Source organism: Branchiostoma floridae, chromosome 8, assembly GCF_000003815.2.
Source record: "Branchiostoma floridae strain S238N-H82 chromosome 8, Bfl_VNyyK, whole genome shotgun sequence".
Taxonomy (NCBI): Eukaryota; Metazoa; Chordata; class Leptocardii; order Amphioxiformes; family Branchiostomatidae; genus Branchiostoma; species Branchiostoma floridae.
In genome coordinates, this window is record NC_049986.1 from 4,894,518 (window position 1) to 4,913,289 (window position 18,772).

General features: G+C 40.9%; 1 protein-coding gene across 1 annotated transcript in view; it reads right to left on the reverse strand.

Moving 5' to 3' along the window:
- The window catches only part of LOC118420753 (sushi, von Willebrand factor type A, EGF and pentraxin domain-containing protein 1-like), a 41,156-nt gene that overhangs the window by 15,683 nt on the left and 6,701 nt on the right, over window positions 1-18,772 (reverse strand). Inside the window, exons 5-14 of the mRNA XM_035827720.1 lie at window positions 18,290-18,463; window positions 14,464-14,640; window positions 13,733-13,915; window positions 9,174-9,389; window positions 8,392-8,688; window positions 6,264-6,434; window positions 5,690-5,872; window positions 5,041-5,198; window positions 2,303-2,450; window positions 660-845 (exon numbers count right to left, since the gene is read on the reverse strand). Of these exons, the coding sequence (XP_035683613.1) occupies window positions 660-845; window positions 2,303-2,450; window positions 5,041-5,198; window positions 5,690-5,872; window positions 6,264-6,434; window positions 8,392-8,688; window positions 9,174-9,389; window positions 13,733-13,915; window positions 14,464-14,640; window positions 18,290-18,463 (1,893 nt within the window). The remainder of the gene's footprint in view (window positions 1-659; window positions 846-2,302; window positions 2,451-5,040; window positions 5,199-5,689; window positions 5,873-6,263; window positions 6,435-8,391; window positions 8,689-9,173; window positions 9,390-13,732; window positions 13,916-14,463; window positions 14,641-18,289; window positions 18,464-18,772) is intronic.

Sequence of the window (18,772 nt, forward strand, 5' to 3'; positions counted from 1 at the left end):
TTGACATATTTTCACGGTGACCATTAAGCCATCATTCAGCGAATCTACAAGCACAACATTTGAGATATTCAGTCCCATGTCTTTGTCTTACTCTAGACACACAGGTTTTACTAACATTTTCCTGCCATGCTATTTGTGCAGTGGTTGCTTTCTGCCCAGTGAGGACTCTGTCATCATATCAAGTTTATTGCAGATTCTTACCCGCGGGCTAATTGCAACCAACACGAAATGGTAAAGTGTATAACAATATAGCACGTGTCTACTCTAGATTCTGAGTTATTAGCTCAGGGTTCCACTTCTTTTTCAGAGACAGTGGGATCCCGCCTTTTCTGTAATGTGTGGGTTTGTGATATCAGGAGTATAGTAGTTTTTGCATTGAGACATTTGGGTGGAATTTAGTGACAGATTGAAATATTATGTGCTTCGCTTTCCACTATGTTTCACGTGCAGTATTTACAAGTTTTTTCGCACATGGGTAGCGTCTTGTACCTCCCTTACTCAATTTCAAGAAAATGGGCACTAATTCTAATTTTGCTTATTTCCGAGCTAAGATCTACTTTTGAATATATTTCCATAGTAACGTTATGTGCTGCTCTGCAAATCTTATACAACCGGTATAAATACTCAAATCAGCATCCAAAGAATAGAAATATACGTACTTGGCACGCATTGGATGTCTTCAGCGTCCCACCCGTTTGCCGTGCAGGTTTGGATATTTTGTCCAACAAGGACGTACCCAGGATAGCAGTCAAACTCGACAGTGTTGCCCTCATACAGCAGTTCACAATCCGGGCTGGCCTGGCAGTAACCAAACTCTGGTGTTCGGAAATGGCCAGAGCAGGAAGCTGTATAATGATGATGATGATGTTCTAGCATCAAACTGCCGATGAACAATATGTTACACTGATTTATCTTTACCAGCGGAGTGATCTATATCCGTTGTTTAAAAAACAGTATTTATGTATTTATGGATATCAAGTCGACCGACAGTGATTTCAAACTGCAATTTTTGAAAATGTTGCAGATTCATGTAACAACAGATATGTGTTACCCTAATGTTAAAAATTGTTGCAGTTTGATATAACAACGGATGTAGGTTACCCAATGGATAAAGGTGAACAGATTTTTACGTTAAACGACTTTTTTCTTCACATTGCACTTCAGCACAGTTGTGTCTGCTTACGGATGCCTTCCCAAAAGTAAAGTATTTTCGTTACATGTTACCCGACTCTTATCCTTGATTCCGAGTCCAGCAGCTCTATAAGTGTGCTATGTTACAGACTGACAAGCATGGCCAAGTTAGACAAAATGGTGGACTGGGTTGAACTACCATTTTTGCTATCTTTTTGCTACGAAGGATGGATAAACTTGATAACTGATATGTACGTGATGGTTCATCATTGTGGTTAAACTACTGCAGTAGATATGTAACAAATAATGTATTCTTACACCCAATGACGACCACGGAGGTATTGTTGGATTACAGACAGTAGACATGAGCAAAAATTGATATAATGTTACATTTCCTAATGATTTCCCTTTCTGCTACACAGAATATGTAAGAATTATCAAAGTGTTCTTAATACAGATATAATTTTTGCATGAAGTCGAATTCGTCAAACACTGCTTTGCCAACAGGGTGGTACTGGTTGTAATTTTGTTACGTTTTCCTCAGTGACTCTTACTTTGCCTAACATCACCCAGAGGGTAATGAATACTCGTTAACCATGTGCTTTCCAGGTTTCTAACAGAGTTACCAACAGGTTGGCACTACTTACAAATTTGGTCATTTTGTTGATTTTCAAGACTGTGGGTTTTTTTTGGGGGGGGGCGACTACTCTCTCTTCGCAGCCAGGGGCTGAATTGTGAGGAGCTTACAATAGGCGGGGCTACGTCACAAGGGTCTGAAATGACAACCTGTATACAGCGCCTAATGACCTCAATACGACAGTAATTGCCCCAGTTGCAGCCAGGGACTGTACGGTTTTTAGCCATTCACACCGCACCATCGCACGTGTGGTGGGTTCTTTAACGTGCTCGAGGTGTGGCTCTCCCCAAACACGAGACCTCCATTTAACGTCCTATCCGAGGGACGGCCCTAGCCGAAGCTAGTTACTCATTTTAACCTGAGTAAAGTGAGGAAATCCTGTAAAGTGCCTTTTCCAAGGGCACAAGATCGGTGAAACGGCAAGATACGAACTCGAGACCTCTCGGTCCTGAGCCAAACACGCTGCCGCTGCGCCACGCGATCTCACGTGGTTGTGTTGTTTGTGACGCCAAGTCGAAGTAGATTCCACCTTACCGATGATGTCCAGGTTGATGTACTCAGCCCTCCCAGCGCTGTCCCGACACTCAAGTCTTCCACTGTGGTCAGCAGCAGACACTTTTCTTATCTCCACTTGCCAAGTGTGCCTTCCATCGCTTAGAGGGTACTGTATACTGTTCGGTATCTGTATTCAATTGATAAAGTAGTATCAGCATGGCATTCTACTGTTAGAATGGGGTCTTTTCTTCCCAATTTCAACAAGGAAAAAAAAACGCACAAATTAATTACCTACTTTACTTCCATTGGCTCCTAACTGACTGCAGCGTTTACCAGTGCATACAGAGCAATCTTAGGACCGGCACAGTTTCTTTTATATTTGCAAACATCTCCACTGATTTCACATACAAGAGGCTTATGAGCATTCCTTTATTGGGCAAAATCACTGATAGCTGGTTTGGGTGGAGTGACCAGTAGGCTCAGCCGACCACCCCCCCCCCCCCCCCGTCATAGCAGGACCTCTCACTTACATTTGTAACCTATCCCTATCTTCAAAGAACTGGACGTTATATAACGTCCTTGTCTTAGCAAACTTCATGATGATTTTTAGTACAACCTTGATTCATCTTACTGGCTCCATCATTGAAAATATGGAAAAGGGATTTACTATTTCTTGGTCTCAAGAAAGTATCTGATACGATATGTCATAACATCAGCGTTTCAAGACGTATTAGGAACGCAAATTTTTCTGTTGTAAACAGTGTGTGTCTCAAGACGTGATTTCTGCTGTGCGTCTTGAGCCAGCTCCAGAGGTACTAATGATAAGGTGTGGTCACAGCATAGATAAAATCCCTATCGACCAGAGGGTTTGTCTATTCTGTCCAGAGCTAATCGAAGACGAATATCACTTTATGGTTGTATGTCCCAAATATTCCGACATACGCAATTCTCTAGGCTGTCATTTTATACACACGGATTTATCCTAATGGACCTAAAGTGCAAATTCAAATACATCATGACATGTGACAATCCCTGCACGGCAGATATAGGAAAATTATCAAATAAGGTTTAGACATTAGTAATTCCTCAAATGATTGTAAAAGCCTCCAATGATTGTAAGAAACTTATCCCATACTACAACTCCTGTATTAGATAGATACGCCTTAAGTTAAGTTATAGGACTGTAGTTATGTAGATGCCATACTTGTACCTCGTACAATTGTTGTGCAATAAAGTTATATTTATATATTTATAAAGATAGAGAAAAAAGACGCTCAGTAGGAGTGCCAAGACACAGTTTTCCTGTGTAAAGAGAACACGTCTCAGAGCCAGCTTTAAGCGGTGTTTCTGGGGTCCGGGGATGTATTATTGAGCCGACCATGTACGATCTCAGCAGCATTTTGGATCTGTGTTTACTAAGAGATTGACTTTCATTGTACATTTTTGGCGAGCCTAATAGTAGTGCGTCCGTTTGACAAGAATTCCCAAAATTACGCAGGCATGTCAGGAATTTTTCCACGCCTGCGTAGTTATATCATCCCTTATTAAAGAAGAGAATAACTCGGGAATGGGCTGACGGATCTTCATGATATTTAGCATGTTGGTAGGGTAGGATATGCCTTGCATAATTGAATGCTAATCATGCAAAGCATTGGCTAATTTGCACAATCAATGAGGAAAGCTTATAAATACACTGCATGAATACTAAAAAAATATGCCATTTGTAACTCAAAAAGAGAGAAATATTAGGCTTACTGTTAAGTATATATCCGATTGGCAAAAATTCCCGAAATTCCACAGCAATTTGTCCGCGCGTGCGCAATTGCACCATCCTTTTGAAAGGGAATTACTCTGGAGGGGGTTGACGGATCATCGTGATTTTTTATATGTAGATAACGTCGGAGATGCCTTCATAAATAAGGGCTATTATGCAAACCAGAGGTTAATTTGCATAATCAGTGAGCACAGTTTATTAAGTCACAGCATTTCATAATACTAGGACATTTAAACATGACATATGTAACTAGAAAAGAGACAGATATCGATAGACATCAATTATACAAATTGTTACCTAATGTAAACAATCAATGAGAACCTGTTACTTTTAAGTGTTAAATGACAAAAATTTCATTCTTGCGACATTTGGCAGCAACATGTACGTTAAGTTGAATATGCAGACATAAGCCATGCAAATCAGGGTCTCATTTACATAATTTATGAGAAAATACTACAAAAGCTTTCTTTGCTAAGACTTTCATACTTTGAACACATTGTTTAGGTAGAGGGGATGATCAACTGATAGCTTTTATGCATATGAGGACCTCATTTGTATAATCAATGAGAAACATTTATAATAGGTCACTCGTCACAAGAGATCGCCTTTCTTGTTAACGGCTATCACAGCCCACAAACATCCATCGCGTAAAAAAATCTTCGTATATATAGCCAGGCGAAAGGATGGAACACATATACGACACACCTACAGCAACAACCATTAATACTTAAACAATAAAATCGTCACCATGGTAATAGTTTCTATTGCCACACTTTTTCTTTCTTATTTTTGACATATTTTCTCACTTCTTTGCAAAGGGACAGATTTTTTCTGATCATAGTTAGAAAAAAAGTTTAAGCAAAAAGGCTAATTTTAACACAGAGGAACAAATTTATTTTGACTAAGATAAGATATAAATGGTCACCTTTCTTATTTCTGTTTGACATTTTTTTTTATTCCTGTTGCAGCCCGTCATGGCTGCAGAATTAACACATTGACTCACCTCCATGCCATTGATTGTGAAGGGGCCTCCAGACGTATTGCTGACTGCTGGTTCCTGTGTCAGTCTGCACTCCACGGTCACGTTCTCCGAACCTTCTCTCACCTGGACCGTCCTCCGGACAATACTCCAATCTGTCCGCATTGTCATCTTGTCCAACCCTGGGTCCAATAATGCAATTTCAGTAAGCTATGTAACAAATGGTTTGAATGTCTGAGCCTTTTGTTTCCGCTACTTTGAAGAAGGAATAAGTTGAAGTAACGGCTTGCGAAGACAACATTTCCATATGGTATGACCCACATGGTTGAGCAAGTCCCAAGGTACGGATCTTCATAAGGTTGAGCAGTTTGAATGAATGAATGAATGAAGCAGTTTGAATGAATGAATGAATGAATGAATGAATGAAGGAAGGAAGGAAGGAATGAAGGAATGAAGGAATGAAGGATTGAATCAAGATCCGAAGGAATGAATCAAGATCCGTACCTTAGGACTTGCTCAACTATGGAAATGCTGTTGTCTTCGCCAGCCGTTACTTTTGTGTACTTTTAAAAGCGTTGAATGAATGAATGAAACAAATGAATCTAGCCCAGAATGAGAATTGCTGTTCCCCAACGCTGCAGCAGGGGAACAGTGAGTAAGGTGTAAAACTCACGCGGTAAACATTCGGGGACGCTGCCGTACCAATCCCCATTGGCACAGGTAACCTGTTCAGACCCGTGCAGCTCGTACCCAACAACACAGTAGAAGGTCTGGTTGACCGTGTCCGATGCTGGCTGCTCCAGGACGGTGCTGTAGCCATCAGCTGGGTCCTGAAGACGACGGCTCCCACATGTCTCTGCAATTACATTCAATTTGTTAAATCTAAGTTAAGTTAAAGTCTACCCGCTCTGGTAAATTCAATTGTTGTCGCACAAAATTAGCGTCAAGCATGAAGTGTGAAGAATATGTGGAAATCACGTGCATAGGAATCACATGATCCAGGGGCCGAACTAAGTTTTGTTATTGTTGCTAATTATCCAGTAACTTTCCGATATAACGCCTTATTGTTACAGTTAGTTACATCTCTGTTTTGTTCGCTAAACTAAGACCCCGGCCAAGGTTTTATAACAAATTTAACACTGTGTTATAACTTGATCGACAGAGCCTCGGAAGATATACTGCATATGTTTCCGCAGATAATGGGAATAACCAATGATGATTAGATATGATTATTAGCTCGTACTTACTTTTACTGCAGGTAGGGGGCTTGGCTGACCAGACACCGTGTTGGCAGGCGATGCTGGTCGGTCCAGTCAGACTATATCCTTCTTCACAGGAGAAAGAAACAACGTCTCCCTCCCGGTGATCTTGTCCGCTCAATCTGACATACTCGTCTACATCTAGCATGGAGCAGGTTTCTGGAAGACGCATTGATATTAAAAACAATTTGTGATGAATCACATGGACAGATTTTAGGAAAAACGCTCACCTGACGCCGACTTAAGCAAGATTTAAAATGGAAAGAACACATACATCTCTACAGTACATTCAATGTGTAAAGGGTCTTATTGTTGTTATTGTATGCAGGTCAGGATTCAGCAGCCCTGTAATATGTGCAATGATAGGCCATGTTGACTTTATTACATGGAAAGTAGATTCCCTCAATTTAGACACATGAGTAGCACTGACAAGTTTATATTCCTCATGCGTTTTGACAAACCAACCATAGCTAAACCCATACAGTCCTACACCATTACCAAGAAGCGAGAAGAAGCCGAACTTCTGTGTTAGACAAGATTTGTGATACTTTTATAAAAATCGATAATCTTTATTGCAAGCTCATGCCCGAAGACTAATTGCAAATAACCAAGAAATAATGAGCACAACTCAGATTATGAAGCACAACTTCATAGTATAAAACCTTTTATCAATATCCTCCAAATTTCAAATCATTGCAGAATTTTCACAACAATGTTGATAGCACCGAATCACTGTGGTCACCTGTTACTAGGAATTGGTGGCTCGTGTCCCTAAATATACAACCAGTACAAAACAGCCACACAACTGTCATACACATAAGAAATAAAGCTTCACAAAACACTGCAAATATTGGTCTTCAAATGTTTGTTGAGTAGAAAACCGGCCATAGAAAAACAACATAAGCATCACCGCCGTTGTTTTCCCCAGGGAGTGTGGCCCCGCAGGTGGCAGACGAGCGAACGCCCAAAAGATTTGTTACTCTAACAAATGATTCGTACCGTCTATATAAGTGAAACTTCACAGAGTGATGTCGAATATGTTTCCCAATACGTACACAGAGTTTTTTTTTTGTTGTGATTTTGGCGTTGTCGTTTCTCATATGATTTTGTGAGTCGGACCGCCGCATTCAGTGCATTTCGCCCATTTCCCATGAAAACACGACCTGGATTGTGAAAGATTTAGCCCTCCTCGCGGGAGACAAGAAGCACGCACAATCACAATTCTACTGTCAAAAGAATGCTAATACATCATAACATCAGAATTTTTATTCATGTTTGTCTAAATTGGTCACCAACTTCCGAAGAGAGCAAATTCCAAAAGCGGGGCAAGTTAGGGAGCACTGTCCAACGCAGTTCAAAATCGGAATTCATATTCACGATAACGTCCTCGGTGTTTGCCAGTTGTAACGCGGAGGGTAAAGGGTCCATGAACAGTATGGATGCCTTCCTTATTCAAGTATGGTATCTAGATGAATGTGTTAAAACTTAATTGATCAAAACTTGTTTTTGACCACTCTTTGGCAACTAGTGATGGATACAATCTTAATTTAACAGTATTGACAGATAAGTTGTGAAGGGAAGTTTGAACATACATGTTTGAGAGCCTTTTATATGTTTTGACTTGTTGTGACCTGTACTTAGCTCGGTTGGGCAAAGCTGTACAATAAAGGTCTTCATTCATTTATATGAATGATATCCGCGCGCTCATCAAGTTTCGTCGGTTTCCAAAACTTAATTTCGACCATACTGAAAATCGCACAAACCAGCCGCAAAGTGATCAAATATATATGCTGTAAATTCAAAAAAAGGAAAACGATACCTTCGCCGAAGAATGCCAAAAAAAACAATCCCAAAGTCAAAGAAAAAATGTAGAGAAATGCAAATAAAGAATACTTTGTTAGCTATACCATACACAGCACCATTAGTTCAATCTTGCCTTGGCAGGAGGAGTACCTCTGGGGAGCTACCAAAGCACAACACGGCTGGATTTCAGGGTAGCCCACGTAGATTTCAGGAATACTTTTTCATATTATATAATTTCGGAAGTAAATAATTCACATCAAAGACGAACACACACAGATTCTCTTCACAACCCGCCATTGTTCTTATCACTCACCCTCAACAGTGACATAGATGGCGTTACTGGATCCATCGAATGTCTCGCAGAGATACAGCCCTGTATCCCCTGCCTGTAAGTTGGTCATGAGAAGTCGCTGCCATAACGTCTCCCCGACACGCATTTGTGTATGGCGGATAGTAGTTCTGCCAGCCATCTTCCAACGCGGATTGTAGTAGCTAGGCAAGGTGTTAATGCAGTCCAACTGGAGATCCTGACCTGGTCGAGCCAAAACGACCTGGCTCACGGCGACAGTTGGCCATACCTTTACTTTGTGTACGTGGCTGTACGGAAACTCTGCAATATAGAGAGCGGAAGTTTGTCCCAATCAGGAAAGAAAAACATACTTTGATTTGGCATGATGTGGAAACCGAGACTATTTTTTCTATTTACGGTACGCCGTAAATAACTTCACCGGGTTGACAAGGGGGAGGGGGGATACAAGCTGAGCCACGTTTGGGACCACATTCTTGCTGCTGCAGCGCCACCTACATCGGCTATAAGTAGCAGCAAGAAGTAATTTCCAGTCATTCTACCCTGGTGATGGTGTCTGATAGACATCGAAACGTTGGAAGTAAATACTCCTTGGTTGTGCCTAAATAACCTTGTGTATATACGGTACTATTTCATGGTTTTGGTATTACGTAGAAAAAAACATTATCAAATGGAAGTTAACTCACATGTGCATGTGCTTACAAAAATTGCGCCATGTATATAATGTGCGATGTTTGAGTGGCTGATGCCCACTGTATGTAGAAGTACATTTCCCAATAAAATCTTACCGTTTGAACAAGGTGAGTCCAGGTTGACATTACACGCTGTTGTAACGCACACAGGAAGTCTGGTCTGCCACACTCCATCCAGACATCGGACCTTGTCAGGGCCCTCCATCCGATAGTTCTTTTCGCAGATGTACGTGACTGTCGCCAGGTGAACAGCTCTTTCCGGCAGTTCTCTGTCGGCATTGGTTACCACTGGCGGCCAGCCTTCACAGGATTCTACACAATAGGTAATGTTATAATAACTTTATTGCACAGCAATTGTCCAAAGTATTTACTGATACATAATTAAAGTTTCATAAAGCTCGTTACCTATATAATGAAAGTGTGTTCAGTATGGGAAGAGAATGAGCTTTTACTTTTATTATTGGAATTTCTAACGTGCATTATATCTCTTACCAAATTAGACTTCACTGACGTGGCCCAAGAAAGTATGTGATACAAAAGATGATGAAGAATTGATTTGATGTCATCTTCTTTCGAAATTGACATAATGCCTGTCAACGTGTGGAGATAAGTCTAAATAAAAATCCACTGAACTCAGACGTGAGGTGAAGGTGTTTTAAAAGAAAAAAGAGTATAGGGAGTTATCAAAGAAGAAGAAACGAGAATGTCATCAACAGGTTATCAACCAACTGACTGTCTTCTTTGAGGGAAGAAAATTCAAACGCCTTTTGGAACTTGTCGAAGAAACTGAAATCAGAGAAAACACAAGAGCCAAGTTCTCAAATAACATACTAGTAGTTGAAACATTTTGATAGAATAGACAAATAACATGGTTGAAACATTTTGATAGAATAGACAAATATTTAATCAGTGACTCAGAAACTTCAATTGATAACTCGAAAAATGTCCAAAGTCATATTCCATCCCTTCTCCCCTCTACGGAGAATTTTTTTACAGATTCTCAGATAACCGCCAAAGAACTGGATTTAGCCATCTCCAAACTAAAAAAATAAAAAAATCTAGTGGTAATGTTGTTTGGTTACAAACGAAATGTGGTAAACCAATCCCACAAAAACCACTACTCCATCTCTTCAACTCATGTTTCCAAAATGGATACTTTCCCAAAGGTGGTCACTTAGTAATATACATCAATCCCAGACAACTACCATCATGAGTTGTCTGGGGAAATTATTCTCTTCCGTTTTAAATACTCGTCTTGTGAACTGTGCAGAACAGAACAGCCTTTCCAAGCCTCAACAGGCAAGTTTTAGAAAAATTATAGAACATCTTATAATCTTTTCATATTTCAAAAGTACCTTAGTAAGCAAATGTTTCAGTCAAAATTCACGTCTTTACGCATGCTTTGTTGATTTCAGCAATGCTTTCGACTCTGTTTGGCGAGAGGGTCTCCTGTCCAAATTAAATAATCTTGGAATAGGACGAAATTTCTACCAACAATAAAAGAGATATATTTCAAAACTTATAAATTAAAACCAACAATCATCTTATGAAAAACATTAATTTTGTAATTAACTGCAGTGTTTGATTTGTTTATGAGTGATATAGTATCTGAATTTGATAACTTTTCTTGCAATGCTTCTGTTCTGTACAAAATGAACGTGCCATGTCGTTTATATGCCGATGACTTGGTAATCTTCTCAGAATCCCAACAAGGTTTGTGGTCCTCCCTACATAGAATAGAACAATATTGTAAATCCTGGAAGATAAAGGATAACCTGAAAAAGACAAAAGCTATGGTATTTGCAAAGGGAGGCCACTTATCGAAAGATTGTTGTTTTTTTATTTGACAAAATTTAGAATTAGTAGCATCCTATTGTTATCTAGGCATTGTTGTAACCTCAGCTGGCACATTCCAAGCCAACAGCAAATATTTTTTACAGCAAAGGATTGAAAGCTTTATTTGGAATTAGACAATCATTAGACAAAGCAGGCGCACCTGACCATTACCACTTAAAAACAAGAATGAGGCCTTTGTCGCTTGATCTGATAATTTATGCAAATAAGGACCTCATTTGCATAATTAATGTTCAACGATGTTCACCTGTACATAACTTCCAAATGCTACAAGTAAGAAGTTCTCGTCATTTACCACAATGACATTATAGCATTTTCTCATTAATTATGCAAATTAGGTCTTTATTTTGCATAATTCATCAATATTCTTCTCTTTCTCAGTTACAAAGGTCACATGTTGTAATGGTCCTATAATTGAGCTGAGCATGATTAGACAATTTCCCAATCAATTATGCAAATTAGCTTCCAATCTGCATAATTGATATGTAATTATATATATATCCACATACCAAAAATCATAACAATCCGTCAACCCCTTCTTGAGTTATTCCCTTTTAAAGCCTGACACTAAACCTGTCCTGCAGTTTCAAAACAAGCCGCTAGGGGGCCCAAACCTAGACTACTTACTCACGGCATCAAGAGCTGTCTACCACTTAAAATTCATAGCCGCAGCATGTCCAGAACTCGAGATATCAAAGCAGGAAGTTCCGCTGCAGTACCGTAACAGGCCGCTATGGGGCCCAAAATCTTATCGTTTCGTTATCGTCTCAACAAGACCTACATACATACTGAATATCAATACAATCCATTTCAGGCGTTCTCGAGTTATGGTGGTCTTCTGCAAACACACACACATGCAAACGCTACCCAAAATATAACCTTCTTGGCGAAGGTAACTAACCTATTTTGCTCTATGGATATGAAATATGGGGTCATTGGAAAGTCCTAAATTTTGTTCTATTGAAACAGTGCACAAAGAAATTAATGTTACGAAAACTGCATCTAACCTTGCTCTACGCGCTGAATTTGGGAGGTATCCTATCCAACTGGGGGTCTCTCTAAACGCCATCAAATATCTCATCAGAATTCAGCAGAACGTGCACGTGCCAGCTGAGAGTCTGCAGGCACATGCTCTTTTATGTCGGGTAAATCTAGATTCATCAGGTACTAATTGTTGGGGATCTGGTGTCCGCAAAACTTTGGATGAGTGTGGTTACCCTTTTGTTTGGCAAGCCCCTCAATTAACAGCTTCAAACTTATCCCACCTCATTTCTACAATCCACCAGAGTCTGAAGGATATCTATTTTCAGAATTTCCTATCCTAACCAACATCAAAAACGATAATAAAGGTGCAAGTGCGAAAAAACAAACTCCGAACGTACAGACTACTCAAGTCCACATATAATGAAGAGCAGTATTACAAACATTCGGCACAGAACTACCATTGCTAAACTAAGAATCAGTTGCCACAAACTACGAATTGAATCAGGTAGGCACAACCGCACTCCTCTAGAACAAAGAGTCTGACAATTTTGTACTTCTAAAATGGTAGAAGATGAAGTACACTTCATTGCAGATTGTAATTTTCAAAGATAGAAATACTCTACTTAGTTACATAGAAAGTAGATTTCCTGAGTAGCACTGACAAGTTTATATTCCTCATTCGTTTTGACAAACCGACCATAGCTAAACCCATACACATACAGTCCTACATTTTCACCATTACCAAGAAGCGAGAAGAAGCCGAACTTATGTGACTAGATCTGTGATACTTCTACATGTATATGTATATATGTTTTGTCTTGTTGTGACCTGTACTTAGCTCGGTTGGGCCCAAATGTATGTACAATGAAGTTCTTCATTCATTGATTCAATATTCTGCCAACTACCCGTCTGGGCCAAATCCTTGCACCTTGCACAACTGGGTCATGTTTTTTGTGATATAGGAAAATATATCAAAGAAGGTTTTGACATTAGAAATTCCCCAAATGATTGTAAAAGCCTCCAATAATTGTAAGAAACTTATCCCATACTACAACTCCTGTATTAGTTAGTTAAGCCTTAAGTTAAGTTATAGCACTGTAGTTATGTAGATGCCATACTTTGTACCTCGTACAATTGTTGTGCAATAAAGTTATATATGTTTTTTGTGTCTGTCAAAATTTTAACGGAACACCCAGACGTTTGTCATGTGACACAGTACAGTGCAATACACCTTTCTCACGCGGCGGCCATGATAGATCTAAAACGAGTTCAATGCAGCAAACAAAAGACTGTCCATCATAATTAGCAGTTCAGCCAATGATAGCCTGCCAATTAGGAAAGTGACCAATAAGCGAATGACTGCAAATCCATCAAAAATTTGCAATATTATGTTTTTGTTTTGCATCTCTTATGAGACTATGAGATCAGTCTACACTACTCTAAATCGCTACATCTTTCAGTGCATAACACTACTTGTAATATTTATTATTCTATCTTGTATTATGAAAAAGTGTGTGGTTTGGGGGAAAACTAAATGGAACCTGATTTTAGAAATAAGTTTTGTCTGTTTGCCTCATTGACCTCATCTTCGATCTATCATGGCCGCCGCGTGAGAAAGGTGTATAGCGGGTCTATGAGAACCTTGCTTGGGAGAGAGAGTAATGTAAATCTACCGGCTGGGCTGTTTTGTTTTCTAAAGCCAGTAAAGAACAATAACTGGCTGTCTTCTGTGGTAGTGGAAAAGCAGAAGGAATACAGTTAAGCGAAGTAATGTGTCGTGGAACTCTAGTTATATTTCTACCGATGACTGCACCTACTGTGACATTGCGGATATTCTCCATCCCAGACACCCTCCAAAGTACATGTCCTTGTCGCTGAACCAAAAAGCTCGTACCCTTCCTCACAACTGTAATAGACTGTAGTGTCGTATCCTGTCCCGCCCGTTCTGTCCATCCTGCGGATACTGTGAGCGGGGATTCCTGGGTCCCCACAGTCAACAGCTGTAGGAAAACACGTCTGAAGTAAGTTTAACATGGCTGAGCCATAAGCATGGTTTACACGCGTTTCCGGAGTCGACTTAGCGGGGTCTGTGTGAACCGAAATTTAGGTCTCATTTATTAATGATTTGAGTAATTTCGAGACCATGCCCAAGTCGGTCTTGCGGGGGAAAATTCGTGTTATATAATATGGTTTGACTTCTTCTGTCGAGGCAGCGGAGGACGAATTTACTCACATCTTCCATTTGCACCCTTTGATTAGCGCTTATTATCCAGGTCTTATTTTATATCTAGCTGCTGTTTCCATATGTACAGGTCATCATCATCAATCACATAGCAATACCAAGAACATTTCTTAAATATAACATTACATTACAAACAGCTACGGTGAAAAACGTCACTCAAACACGAGCAGACGACATCCCAAACTACATACGAGTGCAGTAAAGGGATACAGCTGCGAACAGACATCACATCAACAAACTACAAAGTAATACTTCGTCGGAGGCTACCCTTCGTCCTGTAGTAACAAGCAGAGATTAAATACACACCTTTACAGCTGGGCTGGTGTCCGCTCAACTGCCCATCGCTGCCACACCTGCTCTGTTCTGAACCGTCCACCAGAGCGAAGCCTTCATCACAGAAGTACTGTACTGCATGGCTGTAAGTGAAATCACTGCCCATCCAATGGCCGTTAGGTAAAGCCGGCGGCTGGCCGCAGTCTACAGCTTTAAAGAGTGAACACAATAGTTGTCTTTAAGCTCCCTTTACAAATCAAGAATTTAGCTCGGCAGAGTTGTTGGCGAGCTCCAAATGGACATTTTCGGCCGGAGTATGACCGGCGCTTTGGCGATTATGCGGACCTCGAGCGAATTTTTGCAGCTCGGCCGGCGTTTGCGGGGCACTTGCAGCTGTGCTTAATTTCAGCGAGGCCTCGGCGGCGAGCGTTGAGCTCGGAGAGCTCGTCAATGGGTTGCCTGTAGCTCGACCGGAGCTTGTCCGAGCAATGGTCAAGACTTGGCCAATACTCGGGCGGCAACCCGCCGGTTTTTGACTCTCTTTTTTTCGGTCGGAGTTTGCCCGAACTCTTAAGCCTCGCGCCAGACTCGTTCGGGCTTCCTGCAATAACCGGACGATATTCCGTCCGACTTTAAACTAGTTTGGCGTGCTTTGGGCGAGCGTTGTGCTGGTGTCGCTGGGAGCTTGGGAGGGCTCCGGCAGAATTTTAACTGTCACCTAATCAATTTGACACCTGTGTTGAACACGTGACCTTTGTTTTGGCCTCTCATCTTTGATAAAAAGTTTGTTCCGAAATATAAGATAAATAAAGACTACTGTATGAACTTTTCTAAAACAAAAAAGCTGCGTACCTTTTATTTATAATGTAAGGCAATTGGACACAAGGACAGTACTTCCTATCTTTCTTTTTGGTATAGGTTTGAATGTGTTAGATCATATATTCTTGTCTAAAGGCTTCCAGTCTGAAACTCCGATGGCCTTTGCCGGCCTTCGCTCGAGGTTCGCCCAAGGTTCGCCCGAGCTTTGCCCGAGGTTCGCCCGATGTCAGCTTTGTCATTATTATTGTATTATGGTGAATCAGACTGGTTTGTTCACTTTGTGGCTCTTGTGGTAGTTTTTAGATTGGTGTGTCACATCATTCCTGTTGATATCATTGTTTTCAGTGAGCCCATCCAATCCACTCATGACCTACATATATCTCGCAACTCAGAAATTGAATTTTACACAAATATTGGCTTTTCAAAAGGTTAGTCAGTTCTGACTTCGTTCATGTTCAAGACACAGTACAATCTCATTAACAAATTATAATCAGTTGTCTTGGACGGACGTCGGACGGGCTCCGTCCATTTGTAAAGGGGGCAGATTTTCAGCGAAAAATACAGCCGATACTCGGGCGATGTTGAAATTCGGAGAGCTCTCACCGATCTACAAATTCGGCCGGTGTCCGCATGAATTATAAAGACGGCTTTATTACAATTCATGCGGACGCCGGTAGCCCTGCCAAGCTTCCAGTGACACCAGCACGACGCTCGCCCGAAGCAAGCCCAACTTGTCAAAAGTCGGACGGAATATCGTCCGGTTATTGCAGGAAGCCCGAACGAGTCTGGCGCAAGGCCGAAGAGTTCGGGTAAACTCCGACTAAAAAAAAAAAGAGTCTAAAACCGTCGGATTTTCACCCGAGTGTTGGCCAAGCCTTGGCCATTGCTCGGACAAGCTCCCGTCGAGCTACAGGCAACCCATTGACGAGCCCTCCGAGCTCAACACTAGCCGCCGAGGCCTCGCTAAAATTAAGCGCAGCTGCAAGTGCCCCGCAAACGCCGACCGAGCTGCTAAAAATCGCGTCATGCAACGATTGAAGACCGATAGGCGAGCACAGACCTAGTTATTAATCATTGAGCGCAAATCGGATGGCGATCGCCCGTCAGCCGGGAGACGTTCGGGCGACGTTTGTTTACAAATATTGAATTTATGGGAATGTGAGGTTAATTCTGCCATTGTGTCATTTCTATTATGCTCGCGTATTCCATTCAATGGTTAAAAAGATTCCGACAACAAAATAAGCAAAATTTATTGATATCTTAACTTTTTTAGGAACGTTTTGTGTTACCTTGTCCGCGTGCAAGATGTCATGGGAGGTTCATTATCATAGATTTATTCACCGTCGATCACACGAGGCTCGCTTATATGTGATAGGGACAGTTTTGGGGCGACAAATTCGCAAGACCCTCTGAAGATTTTAAAATTTGCCGACCTTCCTGCGATCACAAAGTACGTCCGAAGATCGTATATGTGACGGAGGTTTTACTACAATTTACAAACGATTTACTGCATTCATCGCGCAAAATACTGGAACCTGGACCTGATTCAGTATGTGAATGAACGATACTGAAAACAATGGTCCATTTCCCGACAAAGAAAGATGTTTTGTGGAGTATTTGCCTACAACTGGCGTTTTAAAACCCTGCAAGGCTAACTGCCCCTGTATGATTCACTGTAAACTAGAGTTCGGCGACCTCATACCTCCATGAAATATTTAGAGCTTTTGTAAATTTCATGCACATTAACATAATTTATGCATGATGTTGTTCATCATTGACTAACGTACACATGTCACAATTATAAAATTCCCATCATTAATCATAAAGCAGTTTTGCAATTTTTACATAAATTATGCAAATAAGTTCCTCATTACCATATTTGGTATCTGCTTATATTCCACCTATCATAATTAACAAGTGTTACATTTATCGCAGTACAACTATTGCAAACAATGGAATTATACAATTTCCTCATTGATTATGCACGGGCCGAATACACTACCACTGTGCTACGCGGCCCCACTATGCCCCCTCATTTGCATAACATGCATATCATTATGAACATCTTTGCCCAAGCTACCTGCATGCCTAAAATGATGCCAATCCGTCAATCCTTTCTGCAGTCTTGACAAAATTGCCCCTGTAGTTCCGAAATTAAATGTTAGGAGACTGCAACCTGCCCCACTTAGTCATGACACTGCAAGCTATCTACCAGCCAAATGTCAAGACCATATCATGTCCGAGACAAGAGATAAATAGAAAAAAACTGCTATAATATAATATCCTCATTAATTATGCAAATTTACTCCTATTTTGCATAATTCGCATTTCATTTTGTCTAAGGTATCTACATACCAAAAATCATGAAAATCCGTTGTTCCCTTCTTAAGTTATCGTCTTCAGAGGCTTTTAACAAAAATGCCCCTGCTATCCCAAGACTAGTCACTAGGGGGCCCAAACTTACGTCACTTATTTCTGAGCACAAAAGCTATCTTATACTTAAAATTCGTGACAATAGATTGTTCAGAGCACGAGATAGCAAACCCGGAAGTTGCGCTGCAGTACCAAGGGAAGCCGCTAGGGGGTCCAAAATCTAATCCTTTCCAGCTTTTATCACGCCCTACCACCCTACCAAGTATGAAACCAATTCACTCAGCCGTTCTTGAGTTATCTTGTTTACACACATACAGACAGACAAACGCAGGGTAAAATATAACCTCCATGACATTTCATGGAGGTAAATATAACCTCCATGACATTACATGGAGGTAAATATAACCTCCATGACATTTCATGGAGGTAAAAATTGGTAGAACTGACTACAGACTCTATCATACTTCACTATTGTTATTTTCTTCGACAGGTAAGCCCCAAAACGTTTGAATGCTTGATCATGCCTGGTCATTTTCCAATAGGTCTAACATCCGGTCTACCGAATTTTTTCAGGTTTTTCCGGACCGGTTAGATAAGAAAAACCGTTTTTGCAACGGTACACCGTACCAGTACCCACCCCTAGTCATAAGATCATCAGAACACCTACCCTGACAGAGCGGGGACTCCCCGCTCCAGGTCCCGTCCGCCTGACATGTGCGACGTGCAGTCCCCACCAGAATAAAGCCATCATCACACGTGTAGAGAACATCAGCTCCATAGCGGAAGTCCAGTCCGTGTATCTGTCCGTGCAGCGGTGCTGAGAGACTTCCGCATATCACACCTGGTGAGACATGTGAAAAGTGTGCCATCCAACAACAGACAAGTTTTTTTAAAGAACTAGAGTTCCACGACCCCATATCTTCACCAAATCATTTTATATTTACAACTGGTGTATTTCGTGTGTTTGTGTTTGTCATTATATTTCAGCCATACCATAGGTATGGTGAAATATATTGTATTCGTAATGTTTCTTTCTCCTGTCAAATCTTCAGAACACGGTATCTCCGTTGTTCCTCAACCGAATGACTTGAAATTTGGCACAAGGGTAGAGTGGGCCAATACCCTCGGACATTTTTTCATTTTTCCCATA